General features: G+C 35.4%; 1 protein-coding gene across 3 annotated transcripts; it reads left to right on the top strand.

The window, feature by feature from the left end:
* LOC141623945 (putative cyclin-B3-1) lies at positions 1–25192 on the top strand. Of its 3 annotated transcripts, none has more exons than XM_074440108.1 (21): positions 1–205; positions 283–313; positions 387–468; positions 1328–1379; positions 1482–1536; positions 1618–1705; positions 2356–2413; positions 4674–4728; positions 4827–4899; positions 5041–5095; positions 5238–5286; positions 5388–5469; positions 18280–18337; positions 21049–21339; positions 21421–21531; positions 23346–23432; positions 23697–23858; positions 23939–23998; positions 24446–24544; positions 24640–24818; positions 24903–25192. In XM_074440108.1, exons 1-21 carry the CDS (start codon positions 191–193, stop codon positions 25033–25035), a joined length of 1875 nt encoding a protein of 624 aa, XP_074296209.1. In that variant the 5' UTR covers positions 1–190; the 3' UTR covers positions 25036–25192. The 3 variants fall into 3 exon arrangements, with proteins under 3 accessions (XP_074296209.1, XP_074296210.1, XP_074296211.1); XM_074440109.1 differs by having other exon boundaries at positions 80–205; positions 286–313; XM_074440110.1 differs by lacking the exons at positions 21049–21339; positions 21421–21531 and having other exon boundaries at positions 80–205.

Raw genomic sequence — 25192 nt, 5'->3', positions numbered from 1 at the left:
AAGATTCACAATACATAGTTGCCTCAACAACGATACTTATCATCTTTGAATTTCAACGAATCCTCCTGAAATGCTCTAAGAAACCGCATCGATCAAACCCTACTCTCTTCTCTTTAATCTTCCATTAATTTTCATTTTCATATTCACTCAAACCCTAATTCTTGGTAGGAGAAGAGTTGAAATCTGCGAAATGTTGCCTCTCAAGGTACCACCGTAACAACCCTAATTTCTTTATTTTCTTCATCACTTATGCTTTTCAATTATTAACTTGACATTTGTCAGGAGAAAACTGTTCCTGGACCTACTCATACTGGTAATTATTCATTCACAATCTCGCAATTCTTTTAATTCATTTTTTCTTGTATCTGATTTTGTAATTGGAACAGTTGCACTCAGTAAATTTAAGGTTTATTCGGAGAATTCTAAAGTTAATGGTCGTGCTCTTCCTAATGTCGATACAAACACTTCGTAAGTTTCCTCTCCTATTGGACAACGCAGATTATAACTTAGTAATTGAGTTCCTATTTGTCTTTTTCAATTTATGTTTCGTCATTATTTTGAATATTGATACGTATATGCTGCATATTATAAAGAAAATGATGGCGCGCAATGTGTGTGTGCACACGCTTTTACTTGAGGAGCTTCAACAAAGCAATTGATCCTGTATATCTTGATAGGGAATGCGTTCTCTTTAGCAGCTATACAAGGCATTGTTTGGGAAAGGGTAGGGGAGGGGATAGGGGATAGGGGGATTCAAGAACCGCTTGTCTGGATAACAATTGTGTAGCGGGTTTAGAAAGGGAAAGAAGACTTAGGAGGGATGCCACTTTCCTTCCGTGCTTAACAAATCCAAATCCTTCCAAAATTGGAGATATTTGGAAGGAAAGTTAGCCTCTCTCCTAAATCTTGGCAAGTGCTGACGTACTATGTTAACTACCTTACTCACACCTTTTTCGATTTTCTTACAATATTGACAATAATGGATTTTTGACAAACATTTTCCCTCACTTTCTCCCCTCTTTCCATCTATTATTCCAAACAATGTATTTTGGACCTCTCCCCTTTCTTTCCCTCCATACGCTATCCCAACATATATGTTAGTGTTAAACCAAAGTCAAACTTTACTCTTTGATGATATTGTTCAGTAGACGAGCATAAGAACAACTTGAATATTTTTATGTCTTTATTTATGGTACACTGTACTACTGTTGATCTTAGTTGCAAGTTTGAATTATCTTCACTGAAATCCAACTACATTTTTGCGGGCTTTGTTTTGCCTTTTCCTCTATATCTAGTGCTCAAAAGTATATCAAACTCTTTGTGCTAGGAGGACGCTGTTAAAGAAAGGCAGTTCATTGTCGAATAATACCGCTTTGAAGGTAAAAACGACTGCCTTTTGAAGTTTTGAGGTACATCTTTGCTAAACTTTGTTTTCGTAAATTGCTTAGCTTTTTGTCGCTTTTCTTTTTCAATTCTTGAAGGAGAGGAGTCTCGTAATTGGTGCTGAGAAGACTAGGGTCAGCCAGGATCTATTAGGTATGTTTCTGAATACTGTTTGTTTCTAAAGTCATAAGTTTCCTATGGCAATTGTTTAAGGTCTCTTGTTTATTGTTTCAGGAAAGACAAAATTAGGAAGAAGAGCTTTAGCTGATGTGAGCAATATTCGGCAGACCTCATCTCGGCTTCAGAAGCCTAGTTGTTCCAGGTGAGTGTGGAATGTGGATCATTGCTAGCCTAGTATTCTTGTCTCTAGCTTATTATGTTTCATTCACATTACCCTAAGGGAATCGTAAATGGGGAGGGTAAGGGGGCTGGTCTGATGTTTCCATATAGTATTGCGTCAACATAAAGGAGATAAGAGCTTATACAAAGTCAAAATGGGCACCTGTAGTCACTTAAAACATTGTTTCTGAATCGTGTTAGTCTTTTGCAAAACAATCGCTGATTTTTACTTGAGTTTGAGAAAGTCACATCATCCAATATAATTTCTCATTGGCTTCAAAAATTATGTTGGTACTTTCTTTCCTATATGGTTTCATTCAAAGGTTTGTTAATTTAGTTAGTCAAGTGATATGCTGTGTGCTGTTCCTCAAGTGTCTAATATGTCTTTTTGTTTATGCCCACTGTTCTTGTAAGTCTACTCTTTTTAAAGTCTGAACAAGTGTATAATTTTGTTTGTAGTTAATCTTATTAATGTTTTATCCCTAGTGTTATGGTATTGTGGCTCTGTTGTTGTTTTATTGTTAGTTTTGAAGTCAACTGCTGATAAATCTGAATTTCTGAACATGTGAATGTGAAATTTCCTGAACCCAATTCTTCCTGTTATTAAGTTGTTTCTTGTCATCGGCTTTTCAGGAACTCAACGAGTTTCACCACAAGGACCTCTACTGCTTCATCAAGCCGCCCTCCAATCGTAAGCTAAATCTTTCCTCTAGCCATTTGAGTTCTATGCTTTTAGGCTATCTTGTCAATCATTTCGACGTTGACAATCATTGTTTAGCTTCGGAAACCATTATTCTATACGAATAAGTTGAAACAATCACTTATAGTGAGAGTACATCACAACTAAAGTTAAAACAATAACTTACAGTAGTTAAATGATCGCTAATGTTATAAAAGAGACTACCAATAGGAACAATGGTCACCAATAGGAAAAAGGATAACTACATAAACTGGTCATTGATGACAGGCCTAAAGTTGCGGTATTTGTATCGCGATTGAGGTAATGTGTCGCCGAATTGTATTTGATGCGCTCATCGCGGTCATAGTTGTGGTTATTGCGTCAATGTTTCTGAATGAAGCTTTTTTAGCTATTTTATTTTATTTGTCTATTTAAAATTAGGCCACTTTTAGTATGTTAGTGCTTTTATAAAGAAACATCCCGGGCCCTCCAGGCCGTATCAGACTGAATTGAATAATTCATGATATGCCTCGGGCCATTTTCCGCTTTTATTTTAATTTTTTGTTTTGGCCTTGATGTATCACGATATCTTGTATCGGCCTCTTCTAATCCCGATACACACCTTATGCGATACGATATGTACTGGCTGAGATTTGAACCATGAATGACAGTATAAAAAGCGCCACTTTGATGATTTAGAGGTCACTTGATTTACTAGTAAAGCGGATTTATAAAAAAAAAAAGCTAATGTAGGCGGTTCTACAGAAGTCTGTGTGATTGTACACCTATTTGATCTGTGAATAATAAAGTCATAGGCATATAACTGCTGAAGACCAATAGTATTCAGTAGCTGTTATCCTGATTTATTAACCTGAATAAGTAACAGCTACTGAATACTATTAGAGCGAAGCGTAGGTTGGATCCATACTGGTCATAAAGTTACACGGACCCCCTTACTTTAAACGAAAGGTAAGCCATAAGCCACTCTATGTTATGTTCTTATATACTAGTATAGGACTTCAACTGGTTACAGTTCTCGTAGACAATAACCTCTAATGCTGGTGTGATGCAGACAATCAAACACCTAGTTTATATCCTAGAGAAATTACTAACTGATATGTGCAAGTTATTAGTTTTGTGCACGCAACAATGTCATATGAATCCATCTTTTAATTGAATTTTTGCGCTTTATATTTCCTACTGCAAGTGCATTTCAAGTCTTTTGTCACTACAATTATATTTTTTTTGTTAATCCCAATGTTCAAGTGATCAATCGATTTCTGATCTTGCTTGGACATCCTACAGAAGCACAATGCTCCTCCAGTCACTTCACCGATTTACAATTATTTTCTACTTTTGTCTTTGGTGTAAAAAACCGGCAACACATGTTTAGAGTACACTGCCTATCTATGGCCAAAATTCCAAGAGCATATCTGTGTAGCAGAAGATGTTAGTAGAAGCTATTACAGTGAACTGTGACTGTTTCTAGACTCTGGTGATCCATAGACCAGAGTTATACCTATATGATGCATCAGATTTCAGAGATGGGATTTGTCTTTTATCTTTAAGATTTTGATGTGGAAATCATTTAAAGTGAAGATACAACAACAACAACATCAGAGCCTTAATCCCAAAATGATTTGGGGTCGGCTGACATGAATCATCCTTTAGAACCGTCCATGGGTGAACGCACACCTCAAAATGCGAAAAAAGGAGTGAAACATAATACAAAGTCAAGGTAAACTTAAAGTTAAGATACAGTAACAACTAAAATTTTTCAGCAAGGTTGGAGTACTACTTCAAATGTTAGTAATGTAAGATAAGCTCGAGACCTAATTTGGTTGCAATATGAAACTACTTTACATTTCTGTGTTCTATACTTGTTGCTTTTAATAGTATAATTTTTGACACAATTAGAGTGAAATATGCTACAAAGTACAAACTATCTCAGTATATAAAATTCATACACTGCCCTAAAATATAGGGACTACTTGAGCGCCTGTTTGTAGGGAGTGAAGACACTACAATGAAATCAACTTTCCTAATAGTATCATTATCCTTTTTTTGCATTTAATTAATTTTACTTGTTTGCAGCTTTACCTTGTCTGGTTCAATTGTCCCTGATCTAGTATTTCTCGTAATTCCATGCCTGCTGTTTATGCACTTGCCTCATATCTCTTATTTTCTTCAATCTATGGAATCATTGGCTTATATTCTATTTATACTACCTGTGTTTGCTAACTTGCAACTAGCATTGCCTATCTTGAATCAGGTTAAAGTGAATGCACTGGCTACTGGTGCTACAGTTTCCCACTGTAATGTAAAACGTAAGTATTAATATGCTTCCTACATTGTGCAAAACTACAAATCAGCCTAGTTTCTATAGTAACACTATGTTTTTTGTACTTGCCTTGGTTTGCTTCAGCCAGCACCAAAACTATGAGGAACTCTTCCAATTTTCGGAGGGTTGAAGCTAATGAAACTCCCAATAGGACAAGGTCTGATTCTCGCTTGTAGATTTTTTTGTTTGTTTTGCTCCTATTTACCGAACTACAAAACTAGGTTTGTGCATTTCCTAATTCTATTATCAGATTGTCAGGCGTAAAATAGTGGTTTCTGTTCTGATTTTGTGCTTGCAGGAATTCCTTTCCAGAGATGAAGAACACAAGACTTTCCCATGACTTAAAATCACAGGTGGTGCTTATTATAAATGATGGTTCAGTCCTTTTCTCTCATTCTAGCTGAGAGAGAGTCAGTTCTTTTGTTGTTGTGCAAAGCCTCAGTTTTGCTTCTTCAATAATTTAGATGTCATAGGATGATCATCTTTTATTGTCAGGGAGACGTTAAAACTGCAGATAACTCCACTAGGAAAATTGGGTTCCCAGGTGCGTTGATTACTTTATAGCCTTTCTCTGGTAAGGTATTAGATAAAAAAATGAAAATTTGTAATAATTTCTTCTTGTTGTGTTTGTGCTTTTATATATAGTGATGAAAACAAGAATCGGTGCTGTGAGCCATCTGAAAACCAAAGTTACGAAGGATAAAGCAAGTGATGGCTTCACTCAGATGTGAGTAATTTGCTGCTTAATTGGTTTCCACGTTTTTTTTATACAGAGTTTATATTTATTTTCCAAGAAGACAACATATGTCCTGCAATTTTTTATTTGATACTGAGATCAGTTTTATTGTTATTCAGTTATTCCATGGGAATAATAGGTATCTACTAATTATTATAGACATTTCTTTTTACAAATAACTACTCAAAAGAATATAAAAATGACTACCTAATAAGTACATTATATTTTTGTTTTGTTAGCCATTAAAAAGCCACAAAACATTATAAATTTTATAAGTAGGAATTCACCCAACTAAAATTAGCGAAAAATTACTAAGAAAGCTGCATGGAGTTCATTTTAGGTAGGCGTTTGTAGAAGTGTCATAACTCATAATAGTTAGTATGGTTTTTAAAAGAAAGATATGTTAGGCAGTAGTTTGTAATTTTTTGTTTTGTTTTGTGGAATCTCTTGCTTGTTCCCAAATCTGTCATACACCTCTTTTACAACTCCTTAAATTTTTGGTTCCAAATTGGCAAGGTTTATGGGTTTAAATTTTTGTTGGCATTGTCAAAATCATAATGATACAGAGAAGTGATTGTAAGATGTATCAAGGAGAACACCTAGACAAAATAGTAGAGATGGATGAGGGAAAGGAGAAGAAGATGAATTGAAAAGGTGATGAGATGAAGGAGAAGTTCAGTTGATTTGGGGAAAATGAAGCGAAGATGATACAAAAATAGACTTGGCTTCTTCAATTTTTTATGTTTTTTTAGTTAGTTTGATGGAGAAGCAGTCAAGCAGATGGAGGAGGAAAATGAAGGTGTAGGATGATGGAGGAGGAAGATTAAGGTGATTAAGAGGTGAAATGAAGGGATATTTGGGGAAGAGTGGAAAATGATAAAAATATTTTAGAGGTAGATAAAAAATGGCTGGAAAAGTGCAAAAAAATTGGTAGGAGTTCCGGTGGTAGCAATTGGTAAGAAATAGTGTGTATTAGGGTGTAATTTTTGATTTCTTTTAATGCGTTGTAACAGGGTAATTAACTTAGTAATAAAAAAATGGTTATAAGGTCTTAATATTTACATCTTATGTCTAATCATTTATTTAGATATGATCAAAAGTCAAAACATCTTATTTAAGAGACGCAAAAGATGTTGGGTTGATGTCCCTAAGTTTCAAATATGACTCCTATTTATAATCATGTGATACTGATAATCTTCTAATGTGGGACAATTCAACTTTTTATATGTAGTATAATTACCACACCTACATTATTTTTCAATGTGGGACAAACAATATACTTAGAAATACACAATCTTTTTCACACCTAATTCGACATCTAACCCAGTTTAATAATAATAAGCAAATACTATACTATTTATTAATATTCGTATAATACATTTTTTTTTAACTTCTTATCATAATTAAAATATGTGCAAATAATATGATACTATATTCTAATGCTAACATTTATTTGCCACGAATCTAATTATATAATTTTTCAAAAAAAAAAATTATGTTACTTTTTTGCTAAATGAGATGTATAAGTTTTTATATAAAAATTATAAACATCACTTGACATAATATAAAAAATATATATATCATACTGTGGAGATAATGATATAAATTCTTAAGAACTCTCAAAGACAATGCTTAAGAGACTCAGAAGGTTTTGGGTTGGTATTTAGGTTCTAAGGATGTTTTCTATTTATAATTATATGATCACCCACCTTATGCTAAACTTTCGATGTGGGACAGTTCTATTATTTATACGTAATATATTCACCACACCAACATATTTTTTCAATGTGGGACAAATAACATACTTAGAAATACACCATCTTTTTCGCACATAATTCGACATCTAACCCGGGTTAATAATAATGTAAACTTAAAGATATTTACGTTGTAATTTTTATATTGGCAAGTGTGTAAATGAAAATGTTGTATTTGGTCTTGAATGGATGGTGTACAATTTATTAATATTCGTACGTTTGTTTTTAATTTTTTATCATAATTAAAAAATATTTGCAAATAATATGATACTATATTCTAATGCTAGCATTTCTTTTACCAATAATATATTATAATATAATTTTCATAATTTATTTTGTAATACTTTTTTGGCAAATGAGATGTATAAGTTTTTATATAAAGATTATAAACATCACTTGAATATAATGCATAATATAGAATATATATATATATATATATATATATATATATATATATATATATATATATAGAATTAGGATCACATGAGTCCACCCTTTCTTTTTGAGTCCGTGAGTCCATGATACAATATCACACTTTATATTAAACAATATCAGAGCATTATATTCGTGATATGGTTTTGTATAGTGCGTGATATTGTTTTATGGACTCAAATATATAGGTGGACTCACGGGATCTTGCTATATATATATATATATATATATATATATATATATATATATATATATATATATATAGTGTAAAGATCAAGTGAGTCCACCTCTTACATTTGAGTCCATAAGTCCTTCTTAGAGCCTTTGGATGAGGGAGATGGAGGGCTGAGATTGTAAGCAAAAAAAAGGAGATTAATGTCTAAGTAAACACTTCCCCTCTCTACTTTACTAATCCACATTAATCAAATATTAATCCACTATATAACATTTATTTTTCCACTCACTTCTCACTCATTCACACAATTCATTTTTCTACCCCCTCTCTAAAACCCAAATTAATTCAAAACCCAAATAAATAAAACCCTAAATCTTCCACCACCCACTCCCACCATCACCATCCTACCCGACACCACCACCCACGACCCACAACCCACCACCCGACGGCCCACCAGATCTGCCGCATTCTACCACCTCCGTCACCCCACCCGCACACCCACCCTCCTCTCCAGCCGGCTCCATCCCCACGCACCCACCACCCCCATGCAACACCACTCCCTTCCACCTCGCACCAACGACACCACCAACCATTGCCTTCCCTTCCCCTTTCTTCTCCTCTTTCGATTTTCAGAGCTGCCACCCCCATTCACCCACCACGGCGACATCCCTTCGCCACCACATCTCTCACCCTCACGCTCACCAAAGACCACAACCACCACCACCAACAACAACAACAACGCCTTCGCCACCACATCTGCTCCTCCCACCACCGCCAATAGCCTCCTCCAATGTCGCCACCACCAACAACAACGAACACCAACAACGAACACCAGCCGCCAACTTTTCCAATTTTAAAAAAAAAAATTAGCCTAGATCTACTAATAGACGGTGGTGACGCGCGAGGATGAGGGAGGAGGGAGTAGATCTTGTTTATATTTTTCTTTTCTAAATAAAAAAAACGATACCACAATGAGTCTTGGTGTTTCTAAATAAAAAAAGCGGCTGTTGGTGTTTCTAAATAAAAAAAACGTGTCGACAATGAGTCTTGGTTTCAGTTATGCTTTTCGTCATTTTTCTTTTCTTTTTTTTTTTTTTTTGAATTTTTTTTAGATCTTGTTTATATTTTTTTAAATCTTAGTCCAGAAAAGTGTAATTTTAGTTTAACGTTTTTGGTTGGTATATAGGTTCCAATGATGACCCCTATTTATAATCATAGGATCACCCACCATATGTTAATCTTTCGATGTGGGACAATTCTATAATTTATACGTATTATAATCACCACACTAACATTGTTTTTCAATGTGAGACATATAACATATTAAGAAGTACACCATCTTTAATATGTGCAAATTATATGAAGGCCCTGTTTGGTAAATAGCGGATTAATATCGGCAGAAGCAGATTGTAAAAGCAGATTGTAATTAGCAGAATTTGTTGGCAGATTTGACTAGCATATTCAATTAGCAGAATTTGTCAAGGGTGTTTGGTAATTAGCAGAATTAAATTAGCAGATTAGCTCATTCCTTTGTAAAATGACAAAAAAAGGACATGATTAAATTATTGACTAGTATTTGTCTAAATACATCACACAAATAACTTTAATGACTAATGTCGATTTCTTCTACTAGCCATCAAACTAGAAGTAATGTTATCGCGAACAGTTGACATTTCTTTAGTTCCCGAAGACTCGGTTGCAGGTTGCGAGAAATGATTAGCCACATCTTGTAATACATCTGGAGGTATAAAATCCGGATTTTCATCAATGATTTTAAAAGCTTCATCCCTAATTGTAGTCCTTCTTATATAATTATGTAATGCAAAAGTTCCACAAATAATCCGATTTTGATCTTGTAGGGTGTATTGAGGCATCTTTCCTAAAATTTCCCATCGCGCTTTGAGAACACCAAATGCCCTCTCAATACAATTTCTTAATGAAGAATGAGCCCTGTTAAAAAGTTCCTTAGAACCCCTCGGAGGAGCTCCTCTAAACTCATTTTCATGATACTTCACTTTTGGGTACGGCGTCAAGTACCCTACTCTGTCTGGATAACCTTTATCAGCCAAATAATATTTACCTAATAGAAGTAATTGAAATATTAATAATTATCAACTTTAAATTGTATTGACTGAAAAAAAAGTCAATCTTAATAAAATCAAAATATTTACCTCGTGGCGGGTAAGGAAATTTCAAACTCGGATTCCCAATTGCATCGAGAAATATACGAGAGTCATGTGCTGAACCTTCCCATCCAGGCAAAACATATGTAAATAATAGATCAAAGTCACATGCTGCCAATACATTTGTAGTTGGTATGCTCTTTCTTCCTCTATATCGCAATTGGTCTTCTTCGGGGACAACTACGCTTATGTGTGTACCATCTATAGCGCCGATGCAATCCTAATATATATCATATTATTGTTCATTAGTATATATACCTTGTTAAAGATGCGAAATAACGTATATTCAAATAATCATACAAAATTACCTTAAAATATGGCATATATCGATCATCATTTGCAATTTTTGAAGGAATTTCATTGAATTCTGGATCTCTTGGCCTCAGTATATCTCTTATCAGGCCATCCATTGCATCTAACACTTCTTTAAAAACTCTACTCACGGTTTCACCTGATCGTTGAAACCTCTCTTGCACATCTCTATTGGATGCACCCTTACTAAGAGTGTATACATATAAACCCACTTTTTCAATGATCGACATCTTATGTGAACTACATAGCCCATACTCAGTTTCCAAGTCATTGCATAGTTGTTGAAATACATCTGGGTTCATCCTTAGCATATTAAAACAGCGTCTTTCATTTCCACTTAACAACTCATTCATCCATCTTTCACCAGTTAGAAAAGAAGTCATGCATGGCTCCTTATGTATGTACATAACATAATAAAGAGCAATATAAGCAGTTGCACAAGCTACTAAATCCCAAAAATCGTCACCTTCATCGTCAACAATAACACTTTGCTGAGTTTGATTATTCATTCCTACATAATAGTAAAAATAAATGTAAAATACAAATACATTATAGCCTTGAATCAAATAACAATCATCAAAAATAAAAATTACAAAGTCTATAAAACATTATTGGAGTCTAGTTCGCATAGTTCAAGAATTTCACCTAACACAAAATATAAAAAAAACATTATTGATTTTTTCGCTCGTTAAACAAGAATTTGATCCAAGCTATAGATGCATTATCGTCTGGCATACGAGATAAGATTGTTCTATTTGCCGAATCCGACATTAAGGAACAAGCAAAGCTGAAAAGATCTGTTACGGGTTACGAGCCAGGTAGATTAAATACCTTTGTCAAAGCATCCCCAACACCGTCACTTGATTCATTCACTTTTTTTTCGTTCCTTTCAACAATAGATTGTCGCAAAAACTCTATATTCTCAAGTATCAATGTAGCAGTTCCCCTCTTTTTGGTGGAACTATAATTTATCTTAGCACTCTTGTTATTTTGTGAGACATCATATTCCATAGGCCTTTTCCCCTTGCTATTGCCGCTTTCATTTACCGAGTTTAACACTTGGACTTGGAATATGAATCGATCGCAATTGGACTTGAGTTACTTTCTCTCCACAATTCCTCCCATGCACCACTTCCATTGTCGCCTACATCTTCATGGTCATTATATGACGGTAGAACATTAATATTCAAACTACGCGGTGGAGAAGGAATATAAGGAGTAACATCAATTTCGTCTATTCCACTTGAGTTAGTTTCAAAAGGATTGTGCTTATTAGCTCCAGAAGCTACTGAAACCCCAAATAATTGATCCATCTTATACTCAAGATCTTGCTCAATCCCTTCATCTCGAAATGCACCAAATTTGGGATTTTCCTATGAAAAAGAATTACATTTATAATTTTTTCATCGTAATATTTAAATAATAAAAATAAGGTATAAGAACATCTACCTGAATCTTTTGATTCCACCACTCATCACTAGCACTTATAGTCCCTTTTTCGTGATCCCAACCTAATCCGGTTTCTTTGCCCTTTAATTGCTTCCAAAGCGACCATCGACTTTTCATCCAATCTAACTTGCTCTTAAGTTTGGCCTTATCATAGGGTAAATTTGTCTTCTTTTGAAATTGTAATTCTACTGCCTTCCATGGCACCCTTTGGGATGTTATTGCCCCTTTTCTTCCCTTACTTCGTTGCATTTGAGCATTACAAATATCAAAAAAATCATACAAAGTATCTTTTGACCAACTAGCTCTTTCTTTTCCTCCTTGACTTTCTCCATTGTTCATTGACATCTATAAATATTATTAATACGATATAACATAATGAATCAGATTCCAAACAAACGATATGCTTCATTCTTGTTCTACTAAAAAGAATCGTATTTTTACTAAACACAAGCTATTATAACCATCGCAAGAATGGTTATAATAGCTTGTGTTTAGTAAAAAGAATCGTATTGTTCATTGACATCTATAAATATTCTTCTTCCTTTACTGACGACTTTTTTTAATAATGTAAAAGAAAGAGTTGCTAATGATGTAAATGAAAGAGGGTCCTAGTGATTTTCTTGATCGGGAAATCCCTCCTTTTTCCCCTAAAAAGAATCACAATTTCTCATTTGTGACGACGATATCCGTCACAAGCCTGTGACGGATACCATTTCCTTTCACAAAATGCCCATTGAGAGGTGAGTGAGAAGTACATGAGGGGTGCCTCACCTTGTCCCCTCTTCCTTTTTATGAAAGGTCACAAACTTGTGACGGAATTAACCCGTCACAAGCAAGACTAGTTGAAAAAGAATTGTTCCTTCATATGCCATTACACCTTTTACTTATTTATTTTCCTCCTTCTCTTTGCTGTATTCCACCTGTTCTGTCATGTATTTTAATGTCAGTTCATTTAGGAACATGCGTGTTTGTTATTCATTATTGTTTTCGTAGAATTTAACTAGGAATTTAATTAGGGATCTCATACACAATAATCGACACCCAACAAAACTCTTTTCCCTCTTTTCTCTTCTGCAACTGTAAATAATTTTACTCAATACTTTCTTTCCTATTTATCTTATTAATCGGATTCCAAACAAACGATATGCTTCATTCTTGTTCTACTAAAAAGAAAACGCATGGAGTATGTATGTATGCAAGTTAGTATGTATGCAATACTTTAAAGAAAAAGTGAAAAAACAAGTTTGAAAAAAAAACGTACCTTTTACCAGAGATGAGAGTGAATGAGGAACAATGGAGAAATAAAGGTAGGGTTATATTTTTTAAAGGGTAAAAAGGTGAATATTTTTTTTCTCTAATCTGCTATTTGAATATGCTAGGGGGAGCAGCATATTCTAAAACAGTAGATTGGGCTCAAATCTACTATTTCAATATGCCGTTTCCCAAACACCCTAAATAGCATATTGATTGGTCAAATATGCTAATTGGGTCAAATATGCTGAAATTTATGCAATATGCTGTTTACCAAACAGCGCCGAAATCTACACTCTAATGAAAGCATTTTTTGCCACGAATCTAATTATATTATGCAGTGTAATGTCCAAGGGTTTAGACAAAAACAACAAACAAACCAGCAGAAATAAGACAAGTTCTCAGGAATGCAATAAACTCGTGCTATTTAATAAAATTATGAATTGACCTCCTAAAATCATGAAACTTGGCAGTAAATTCCTTTAATATAAGAACTAGCTCTGAGTAAATTTCTAGGATTTGTGGAGGACTCAAAGTACCTTAAATACTCAATCGAATCGATCGACAGACACAAATGGACGGTGGCGATCGAGGTAATTCTGCGGGAGTTGATCAAAGGAGGGAACTTTGGATATAATTATCAACCGTAAAACCCACGAATTCTCACAGGGGAATTAAGCTAACAATTTGGGGTGTTAGAGTTAAGAGATTCCACGATTAACACAGAAAGACTCAACTAAAACAAACAAACAAAAAGCTAAACTAACCACAGTCTCGACAGGAAAGTTTATACTCTACTAACAGTACTTAATCAATAACCACGATCTAAGCACGGGTTATTATCAAGCCCGACTCAATCTACGAGACTAAGCACAAGATTAAGAGGTTTAAATTTGAGAGAAAACTCCGGTTTCATTCATAAATCAAATTTGCTACAACAACACAATTGAGGTCCTTATATAGACCCTTTTAGGTTACAAACTTGAAAGGAAACTACATCCAAGGGTCGGGATCCCTCCTCACATGTCTTTGGTAAGAGTTCAAGTACAATATTACAACGGTTTAAAAGCTCTTAATTGTAAATCGAATGAAAACAAAAGAGAAATGCAGTGTGATGACGAGTTGTGGTCCTTTCTTTGCATTGCTGGCTTTTCTGGTGAATGTAGGCACTTGAGGACGAAATGATTGAGTCCTTGGTATTAAAATTGGCTCTAGGTTGTATCTGGTATATGGGAAGACAAGCCAAAAGTTCTTTGAGTGCTTTTTCCTCATGGTTTAGCCAGAAATGGAAAGTTTGCTTTTGTTGTTTGTCATTTCTTTGCATTCATCCCGACTTGGTTTTCTAGGACTTGCATTGTGATTTTCCCTTGGACCCCAGACTTTTCTCGAGCCTAGTTTAGTGACCAACCACCGTGGCCATGGTGGCGGTGGTGGTTGGTTGCTTGTACTCGTACCTATTAGCCTCTAAACTTAGCCCAGTTTGGTTGCTTCCTGGAATGGGTGTGGTGTTGTTTTGGCCTGCTTGCATTTGTGGGGTGTCCTGGTCAGTGGCTCCTGCTGCATATTATCTTCATAATTTTTATAACGACATTATTTTGCCAAATGAAATGTCAAAGTTTTTATATAAAAATTAGAAATTTCTCATGAATATAAAATAGGAAATATAGATATTATACTCCCTCCTATCCACTCTTTTCTTCCCTATTTCCTAAAACGGATTATTCAGGTTTTCTTCCCCTTTCCTTTTTGAGAAAGTTTTTATTAATATTATACTCTTACCTCTTTCCACTCATCAAACCCCACTATATATACTTTATTAATATTTAATTCTAATTATTCCTACCTCTCTCCAATAACCAAACCCCACTCATCTCCTTTATTAATATTTAATCATAATTATTCATACATCTCTCCAATTACCAAACCCCACTCATATATTTATCAATATTATACTCCCCACCCTTAATCTCCGTGCCCACTTCAAAGGGAAAAAAAAAGGATGGATAGGAGGGAGTAATAATTAAAAGATTCTCCACTTTATTTTTTATGTGGAAAATATTATTTATGAAACTTTCCTAAATTAATTTTTGACGATGTGGACGCTCTAGAATCGCTCGAAAAAACTCTCTTTTATATAGATATATAGATATAGATTGTTATGAATTTTTTTGAAAGGTAATAGTTTGTAAAAAAATTGTACTCAATAAAATAGGTAGTTGTACCAAATTTTGTATTTCTTTTCCATGTTTATATAATTCCAGCTGTGGATATAGACATAGTAACACTGCATTATTTGATTGAACACATAATTATATTCATGATTTTGAGTTCATGGAATTAATTCTCGATCTGCGACTTGATCTCGGAATCAGTTGTCCTGGTCCAATCTTGATCCTTATGCTATAAATGTGGCCTTAATACAGTTACAACAACCTTCAAACCCTTGATATCTGGGTTGCAATGTGGTGTCCTAACTGAGATTTAATTCCATGCTTGTATTAATAGGACTATCATTGATGTAAAATCTAGTCGATTTAATGGATATGAACAGTACGTTGGACTATTCGGATTTTTTTGTAAAAAACGCAGCGGAATATTAAACTGTTTATTTGATTTTTATATGTATTTGAACGAAAATTTAAAAGATATGACGTGATCACTCCCTCCTCCCTCGCAAGGAATTTGATTGTAACACACGACTGGTTTTTTTGTGACTCTCACCTCGCAAGGATCAACCACACTCTAATCTCTCCCTCGCAAGAAAGAAATAAGACTCTCAAAGCTCGCAAGCAATAAGCAACAAGAAAACTTGTATTAATCTCTAAACTTGAATTTTAATAAAACTGAATGGAATTAAATCTCAGTTAGGATCAACCACACTCTAATCTCTCCCTCGCAAGGATCAACCACACTCTAATCTCTCCCTCGCAAGAAAGAAATAAGACTCTTAGGCTCCATAGCAATTGTTTTCCCTTTGTCTTTAGGATCTTCTATTTGAACTTCCTTAAGCTTGCTAAATTCTGGCTCCGAATAAGAACTTCAATCTGAATTTGATCCTCTTGAATAAGTATAGGATTTTCTTGTTTTGTCTTGTTTTTCAAACTTTAGAGCCAATCTACAAACATCATCAAATCCATTGTAAATCTGAACCTCAACTTTTGACGCAAGTGACGGTATTAGACCCTTGATGAATCTTGCAACTCTAAGCTCTTCCTTCTCTTCAAGATCACAAACAATCATCATCCTCTCGAATTCCTTAATGTACTCGGCCACGGACAGATTTTCTTCTGATAAAGATTGCAATTTTAGGTAATTTTCTTGCTCATAATCTCTTGGTAAGAATCTCCTCATAAGATGCTTCTTAAGTTTCTCCCAAGTATCAATCTTGCTCTTCTTATCTCGCTTCCTCTGTTTTTTCAAGTTTTCATACCACAATGATGCATATTTAGTGAGTTTTAGAATAGCTACCTTGAATTGTTTATGCTCATCGTATTCCTTGTACTCGAAAACTCGTTCAGCTTGCCTAATCCAATCCAAAAACTTTTCGGGATCCATATCTCCATTAAAATCAGGTATGTCAAGTTTTAGACCTCGATCATCATCGTTTTTGTTCTCCTTTTTGGACTTGGAAACCACATCATCAGAATATGATCCACGAGACCTACTACTACTTTAGCTCGGCCATAGCTTGTTTCATCTCATCTAACTGTTCTTGAAGTGTGCTTGAACCATCACCGGTGGTCTTGCTGGAATCGTCCTCTCTTGGCATCCTTACTTCCCAAGATTAACTTGTTAAGAAACAAATTAATAACCTTGCTCTGATAACCAAATTGATGTAAAATCTAGTCGATTTTATGGATATGAACAGTACGTTGGACTGCTCGGATTTTTTTGTAAAAAACGCAGCGGAATATTAAACTGTTTATTTGATTTTTATATGTATTTGAACGAAAATTTAAAAGATATGACGTGATCACTCCCTCCTCCCTCGCAAGGAATTTGATTGTAACACACGACTGGTTTTTTTGTGACTCTCACCTCGCAAGGATCAACCACACTCTAATCTCTCCCTCGCAAGAAAGAAATAAGACTCTCAAAGCTCGCAAGCAATAAGCAACAAGAAAACTTGTATTAATCTCTAAACTTGAATTTTAATAAAACTGAATACAATGACCCTTATTTATACTAAGTAGACAACCGACCTCCCTTCCCTAAACTTCCTTAACTCGTCCTAAACAGATTAGGAAATCCGACCCATATTATGGCAAACCGCCTTATTACAATCTTGCTAAGATTAGGAAAGAACTAGAATTAGGAAAGCTTTCCTAAAGATTTTAGGAAAGTGTTACTACTACTCGAATTTAAACCTTTATAGTAATTATTCCTAAATTCTAAACATACTAGGATATGACTCCTTAAGCAAGAAGTCTCGACATCACTACCTTGGATGCCAAGTAATCTCGTGAACTTGTTTGAATAATACTGGAGCATTTTGAACATTTCCGACGATTGTTCAATAATCTTCATTTCGACAGATTCCATTCCAATCCTTCCTTACTACCCATTGCTCCTGCATCAATCATTTTTCAGGTGTAAATGTTTGATGTAGTGGCAAAATCTCATTATAACACAGAATCTGTCTTATATTGTATACGGATCCTCACTTCAACTCACATATGCTGAACACAATGTATGAAACTTAGCTATGGAAGATACTGAGCTATCAATTTGTGATTTTTTACTAAATCAAAACAGCTGCTTGATTTTTATTTGATGAGCAGAACTCAGTACAATTGTTTAGCGCTTTTTATTAATATTGGTCTTAGGCTTCATTAGGGAATTGGTCATCACGCTGGTTATGCAGTTGATACTGCCTCAATGCGGGGTGGTAGGCTTTAGACCTTAAGATTGAGTATTAGAGAATAGAGATTTCAAGTTTGAAGTGAGGAGTGTGCCTCAAAATGCTTTTACTTTGATGCTTTTCCCCCTTATACTTCACAGCTCCTACACAGGAATTAACCAATGATTGTGAATAGAGAAAACTTCTTGGTTTCTCTGACATTAAGCCCGTCTGTTGCATGTACTGGGAAGGGTTTCTCCATCTGATATGATCTCATTACCTATATGATAGCATAAGGCATCATTTGGATTTTGGCAGCCTTTACATTTAACTACATGATTGCCGAAGTTTATTAGTTATTTGTCTTAAATCTTGGTAATAATGTTTCATATTGTCATGATCTAGAACTCAGAGGAACCAGACTAGAACAGATGCTCTTCACGGGTTTAGAAAATCAGTTCAGGTATATTGCATCAATTGTAGTTTATGTATTTGCCTTTGATGTTTCTTCTCAGTAGCATGCTCTTAGAATGTTTAGTGTAGCATAATTTATGTTATTACTAGAAAAATCTCATCTAGCAATGTCTTAACAAATAAGAGAATAACAGCATTTGTGTTAAACAAGTTCTCATTTTGTCAACACTATCTCAGCCTCTCAGGATTATATGTTACAGGAGTAAGGGGTTATGTTGAGGTTTTTTCAGTTAATGTAGTTACATACTTAAAATGTCCATAGTCTTGACTCTTGACGACTATGTCTTGAAAATTTGACGGATTGAATATCTTTTGTACACAAAAGAATGCTGTTAGTAAGCATTTTGTTTTATAATAAATCAAAAGTGATGCATTCTTATGCTTTTCCATTCATTAAGCGTCCTAACTTACTTGAGCTTAACAAGTGCAGACTCATTAATTTTCAAATTTTTATGACAAAATAAAGAGACTATAGAGGAAGTTGTCAAAGATCACCTATCCTGCATTGCTAGAGGAACTAGGGGACTATATATCCATAGTATTCTGAGAATTTCACTGCACATCTAATAGGCTTATATAAGTAACACAATGCTGCAATATGAGGCCTTGAATATTAGAGGAAGTACCATCAACACCAGTTGGCTTTTTTAACCTTTACTATCACGCTAAGCATTCGACATTTCTGGGAGTTTGCACATTCTTTTTATCAGAATTTAGCTGACAGGTGGGAAATGTTGCAATGGCATTTGTTTTTTTTTTTTTGACAACAGTAAAGAAAATGTTCTTACAAAGTAACTACCCGACTCTTGGAGTCGGATCAATTACTACATTATTAGGAAAAGCAAATAAATTACAGATGGGGTTGACAATCAATATAGGCTTCTTAGCGGGACGATCAGAGCTGGCCAATTGCGCGAACATTTCTTTTCTCTTCTTTAACAACTGAGCCTCAGAAGAGTACCTCCAACAAGACACATTTACGCCACGAGGACGTAGAAATTTATGGGAGAGAGATCTACTTTTTGAGAAACTTTTTGAGAAAGTAGATAAATTGTGTCTTGGAGGTTCATCTCCTTTGCTTTGATTCCTCTTGAACGTGGTGATTCTCCGTCTCTCTTGCATATGATGAGTAGAGGGGTACCTGCAAAACAGAGGAGTAATAGGGGCGCCTGATGGCTTCTCAAATGAGAGAATCTTACACTTCTTAGGACGAGCTGAAAAGACGAAAGGCTGATGGTCATTAGAATCATCCTGAGCTTGGGGGACATGAGTACCGGAAGGAGGAAAATTGTCACAAACTGAAGATGTGCAAGACGTCCCGGCCCCGGTAGAGGACGAGCTCAAACTTACGCTAGGACTATCAGGTTCTACCATGATAATATCGGAGGGGGTAATGTTTTCCTTCATTGCCCCCATCATCTTAGACTTCCCCTTTTTGGGACCGCTCCTCTTTTTCTTCTTCCTCTTCTTCTTCTGGTAACATTGTTCCTTTATAAAGTCTATCTCCTTAGTAGTCTCACCCTTAAGGATTCGAATTGTTAAAGTTGACATATCACGTTTACGGTAAAAGCTCACCGTTCTCCCTTCCATCAACTTTTTATAAGCATTTGTTGGGATCCTTAAAGTAGAACTACCACCTCCCTTTTTGGAGAACTCAAGAACTGACTTATTAGCACAAATACTTTGAACATCCGTCTCTTCCATATTCACACTCTGAGTATCCCTTATACTCACCTCACTTTGTTCATCCATCACCTCTGTAACCACGCTTTCACCCCTATCATTTATACTCACATCAGATGCCAAAACATGAACAGAGTTCTTGTTGTTCTCCTCCACGCAATCTTCATTAGCAACTTCCAGCACTCTTTTTCCATTTCCCTTTATGAGAAGATGACCTTTTACCACCTCTAATTCCCTTAACACATCCTTATTACTTGGTTCCACCATTAAAGCATTAACCAGATCCAATTCAGCTTTCGAAAATCTTTTCAACTTCATATAAGCAACCGCCCTACGAAAAAGTGCCTTAACATTACGAGGGAATGTGTTCAAAATCATGGAGCATAAACCCGAGGCAGCTCGGATGACAGTGAGGGGAAGGAGAAACAAACGTTAGAAGGAGTCTCGCCGGCGACTCAAAGAGGCGACTGGAGAAGCCGCCGGCGAGGGGGAGGTCGAAGTTTGGGGTTTTTTTAATATGGGTTTTTTTTTTGGGGTTTTCTCTCTCTTCGAGAGGTTTGTTTTAATTGTTTTAACCTCTGCTATTTTCTCCAATGGCATTTGTGTGAGCTAGATTTGCTGCAGACGTTCTGGACGAATTCACCCTTTCGATTGTAAACAAGAACAATCTTTTTTAGAGGACCCAAATTTAATTTATAATACCCATACTTCATACATCATAGTAAAGCTTTCCCTTTTACTGTTTTGAAGCTCATCCTGGATATTGTGCATGTCTTTGTTCCTGGCGCTAATCTCTTTAGGCAATCAAAGTATATCTGAATAATGATTCCTAAGATCTGTTTGAGCACTGTTAACTTGTTACTTGAATACGGTTTAGAATTACTGAGAGCTCACTTGTTTGTGGTGTTAAGAGGTTTCCCACACAGTGAAAGCTCACTTGTTTGAGCTTGTACTTTTGCGAGTGAATTGCTTGCTCATATTGATTTGAGAAACTAAATCTTTGTTTTATCGATTCAGCCAATTCCAAGAACAACTTTGCAAATTTCCAATGCTCAAAGGAATTCTAAATATGAAAGCATTTATAGTGTGGGTAAATCTCGTGGCGTAACTTCTGGCAGAAGGGTTAAGGTGGCCACATCTTCTGTTCCTGAAACTGTTAAGTCCATAATTGCTCAGGCATTAGTAACTCAAGGAGCAAATCCCGTTGAAGGCAGTGACGACTTGAAACCCCATTCATTGGACTCGACGTCTATTAAAAAATCCACTCGTAGGAAATCTTATTCATCTGAGTTAATATCTAGATCAAAGGTAAAATTGTCTTTTTGTATTCTTTTTCCTGTATTTCCTTATAATCTAAGAAGTGGGAGGCATGATATAGTTATGGTGCAGTACATTGAAGCTGTGAAAGAAGAAATTTTGCCTAATATTGATGATGGGGGTAATCCTCTGGAAGTAGCAGAATATGTTGATGACATATATCAGTATTATTGGATAGTAGAGGTAATAGCATATTCTGTTTAACTTTATCGATTTCCAATGCACTTTCAGTGACTTATATATGTTTGAATTCTGGAATAGCTTATTATACAATATGGAATGAGAATGGTTGTTATGGTTTATATGTTTGAAATTTCGAATGTCTTGCTATACGTTCAATGCTAGGTCTGATGCAGCACGTTCAAATTGTCGATGTAAGCAAGCGTCAATAGTTATGTAGCATGGTCCTTGTTGGGTTTAAGTTTATTTCAATAGAATAGCTTAGGTAATGAATGTTTACCTTCCTTCAGAGGTCATAGTAATGTTTCAATTTGTGGTCAAAACTAATCATAACACATACTCCCTCCTATTCCGAATAAGTGTCCCATTTGGACAATGTCACGAAAATTAAGGAATATAGTTAAAATAATGAAAATTATTGTATAGGGGTAAGAATATAGGAGTTAAATAATGAAAAGTATTGAATATGATGGATTATGGGTGGTTGGAGTGGTAAATAAAGAAAAGAGCCAAGGGTAGGAAAGTAAAAAACCATGTCTAAATATGGCAAATGGGATAGTTATGTGAATTGACGGAAATGGCAAATGGGACACTTATTTAGAATAGGAGGGAGTATGATTTTAGGCCTAAGAAAATTAAGCTTATCCCAGTGATCAGCTATTGATGCCAAGGCAAAGAAACAGATTGGCACAACACATTTGTTTCTTTCATGTTTTTATTTTGTCCTACCCTGTCTATAACTATTATCTCGGTTAGGTAAATTATATACAATAGGGCCTTTCGAGTATTGACTAGTTTTTGCAAGATCTGTTGTAAAAGAGCAAGTTTTAATGGCTATATGAGTGGTTGATTGCGCCCTTTCTGTTTGAAAATGAGGCAGTTAATAATTAAATACTTCCTGTGTTTTCTCCAAACTCCCAACAAGAAGTTTACACGTGCGCTTATGATTATTTATTTATTATTATTTTTCAAGTTAAGTAAATAGATACTGGTTGGTTGCCTCTGTGAATAAGCTATGGGCTTGCAGTTAGAGAAAATTATTGCTGAAATACTGTACTGCTAATCAGCTCTTAACGAGAACGCAGGAGACTTGGCTTAGCTCTCTCTCTGGCACTGTACTAGTGCTCATGCCTAGTACAAAAGCTTAAGGTTCCAATAATTTTATGAGATTTTGGCTTTACAGAGCCTTGATCAAGGCAAGCTTTACATTTTTTGATTGTATAGACAGCAAAGTAAATCGATTTCCAAAAATATCATGATAATACAGTTTCATTAGAACATGATGTAGTATTTATGACAGTTCCAACTAGTTAAGTAATTCTGTAGATTAGTTTTTTTTTTTTTTTTTTTTTTTTCACCTTCGTTCAGTAATAGCTATGCAACCCTGCACCTCGCCTTTTGTCGATGAAAGGAAAAAAAAAACTGTGTATTACTCATAATGCAATTTGCATTTATTTGGATCAAGACATGCCATATAAGTGGTCACATACTCATGCCTGTTTCTGAAATACGTCTTTAAATTCAATGGAATTGCATCCATCTACAGAGCCCAGAGGGTGTGTTTACTAGGTGCAAAAGTCTTCATAACAATGTTGAAATGGCCTCTTTCTATGACATAATTTGCATACATCCTCGTTTATATTGCCTAGGCAGTAGGCAGGAGCCTCATGGTAATGTTTTCATGATTCCTAGTGCCCTAAGTTACTGAGACTACCTCTGTAATATTGTCTGAGATATCATGGTGGCAGATCTACTATAGTCTATTTCTATGCATGTCATGCCATTCTAGCTAATTATCAACTGCAACAATGCTGCAGACACAGAGCAAATCTTTGGAAAATTACATGATTCAAGCAGACATTACACCTCAGATGCGTAGCATATTGATTAATTGGCTTGTGGAGGTAAATAAAAACATTGTTATGTATCTCTATATCCCATATTCCCATTTATATAGTCCCTGTTTGATTTTGATGGTCAAACAACATTGACTTTGACAAATATTTTCTCATAATGCAAGTCAATAACTGCAACCTTTTTTAAATGAAATTATGTAAATAATTGTGTAGATAACCATTAAAGCAAAAATGGGACCATATGTTTGGGATGGACGTATTATTTACTTGTGTTAACTAGTGGTCTAACTCCTTGATGCATGGTTTTTACAGGTACACTACAAATTTGATCTGATGGCAGAAACACTTTACCTTGCAGTAGCTTTGCTGGACAGATATCTCTCGGTAGTTTCAATCACAAAAAGAGAACTGCAGTTGGTTGGTCTTACTTCTCTTTTGCTTGCGTCGAAGTACGAGGATTTTTGGCATCCAGGGGTATTAATCTCTCAATTTTGTTTGTGTTTACATGTATAGATTAAGAACTGTCACCTTATTGTTTAGTTGTCTGGATGTAGGTCAAAGATTTGATCAGCATCTCTGCAGAATCATACACGAGAAAGCAATTTCTTGAAATGGTATGTGATTCGTTGTCAGTGGGTAGTTAAGTTAAGCTAGGAATTTAGAATGTGCGCGAATTGACTTGTGAAGCTGCATGAAAATTCAATTTGAGACTTGAGTGCATGGCACTTATCCAGTATCAGCCTATTTTGCCTGATTCTTCTCGAACCTGTGTCCGATACTTGAATATCTGACATGACACATGAGTATGACATTTAAGACACTTCATTTCAAACCAAAAACATAGAAATTTCGCATAAAGTAGTAGTTCGACACTTGGACATACATCACTGTACCCTGTGTCCCTATGGGATACTTTTGACTGAGCTGAGTAACATAGCTTTCTATATAAGCAGCAGGCTGTGAAATTGAGAGATTTCTACTAAGAGATGTTTTGACAGATTCTTGTTCCGTTTATTCCGACCTTTGTTGAATCATTTATTCTCGGTGATTGGTAATTGCAGGAAAAAGACATCCTCAAAAAGCTAAAATTCCGGATGAATTTACCTACACCTTATGTGTTCATGCTGAGATTTCTCAAGGCTTCTCAGTCAGAAAAGAAGGTTTCGTTTGTTATAGATTTTCTTCCTTTTTTGCGAATCCTTAATCCTAATACAGTTTATCACCTTGCTTACACCACTAGTGGTTTTGGTTTTAGCTTGAACATCTGGCCTTCTACCTTATCGAGTTGTGCTTGATTGACTATGAAGTCCTAAAGTTCAGGCCTTCACTACTATGTGCTTCAGCCGTGTACGTCGCCCGTTGTACTCTAAACAAGTCTCCAGCATGGACCCCCTTGCTCGAAAAACATGCACATTACAGTAAAATACAAATCAGGCATGGTTTCCAAACTTGGCACCAATTTTGCTCATAAGCTAATTGAATTTTCGTTACTTCTTTTAATCTTCCTGTTTTGTTCAGGGAATGTGCACAGAAGATACTGAGTATTCACAAAGATGCGAGTTCATGTCTCTTAAAGGTTACTTACGACAAGTATAAGCGACCTGAATTCAATGGGGTTACATCTATCAAACCATTAGTCTGTCTTCCTTGATAGCGTCTCCATAGCTCCTGTAGTTTTTTAGGGGCGTTGTAAGTCTCTTATATGTCCGGATAGTACGCATATACTCTCACTGTGTCTGAGAATGTATTATAAAGAATTTGTTATATTGTATCTACTGATGGTACTTTCAAATTTCTGACTTTGCTAA

This window comes from Silene latifolia, chromosome X (genome assembly GCF_048544455.1).
Source record: "Silene latifolia isolate original U9 population chromosome X, ASM4854445v1, whole genome shotgun sequence".
Lineage (NCBI taxonomy): Eukaryota > Viridiplantae > Streptophyta > Magnoliopsida > Caryophyllales > Caryophyllaceae > Silene > Silene latifolia.
This window is presented reverse-complemented; position numbering and strand designations above follow the sequence as displayed.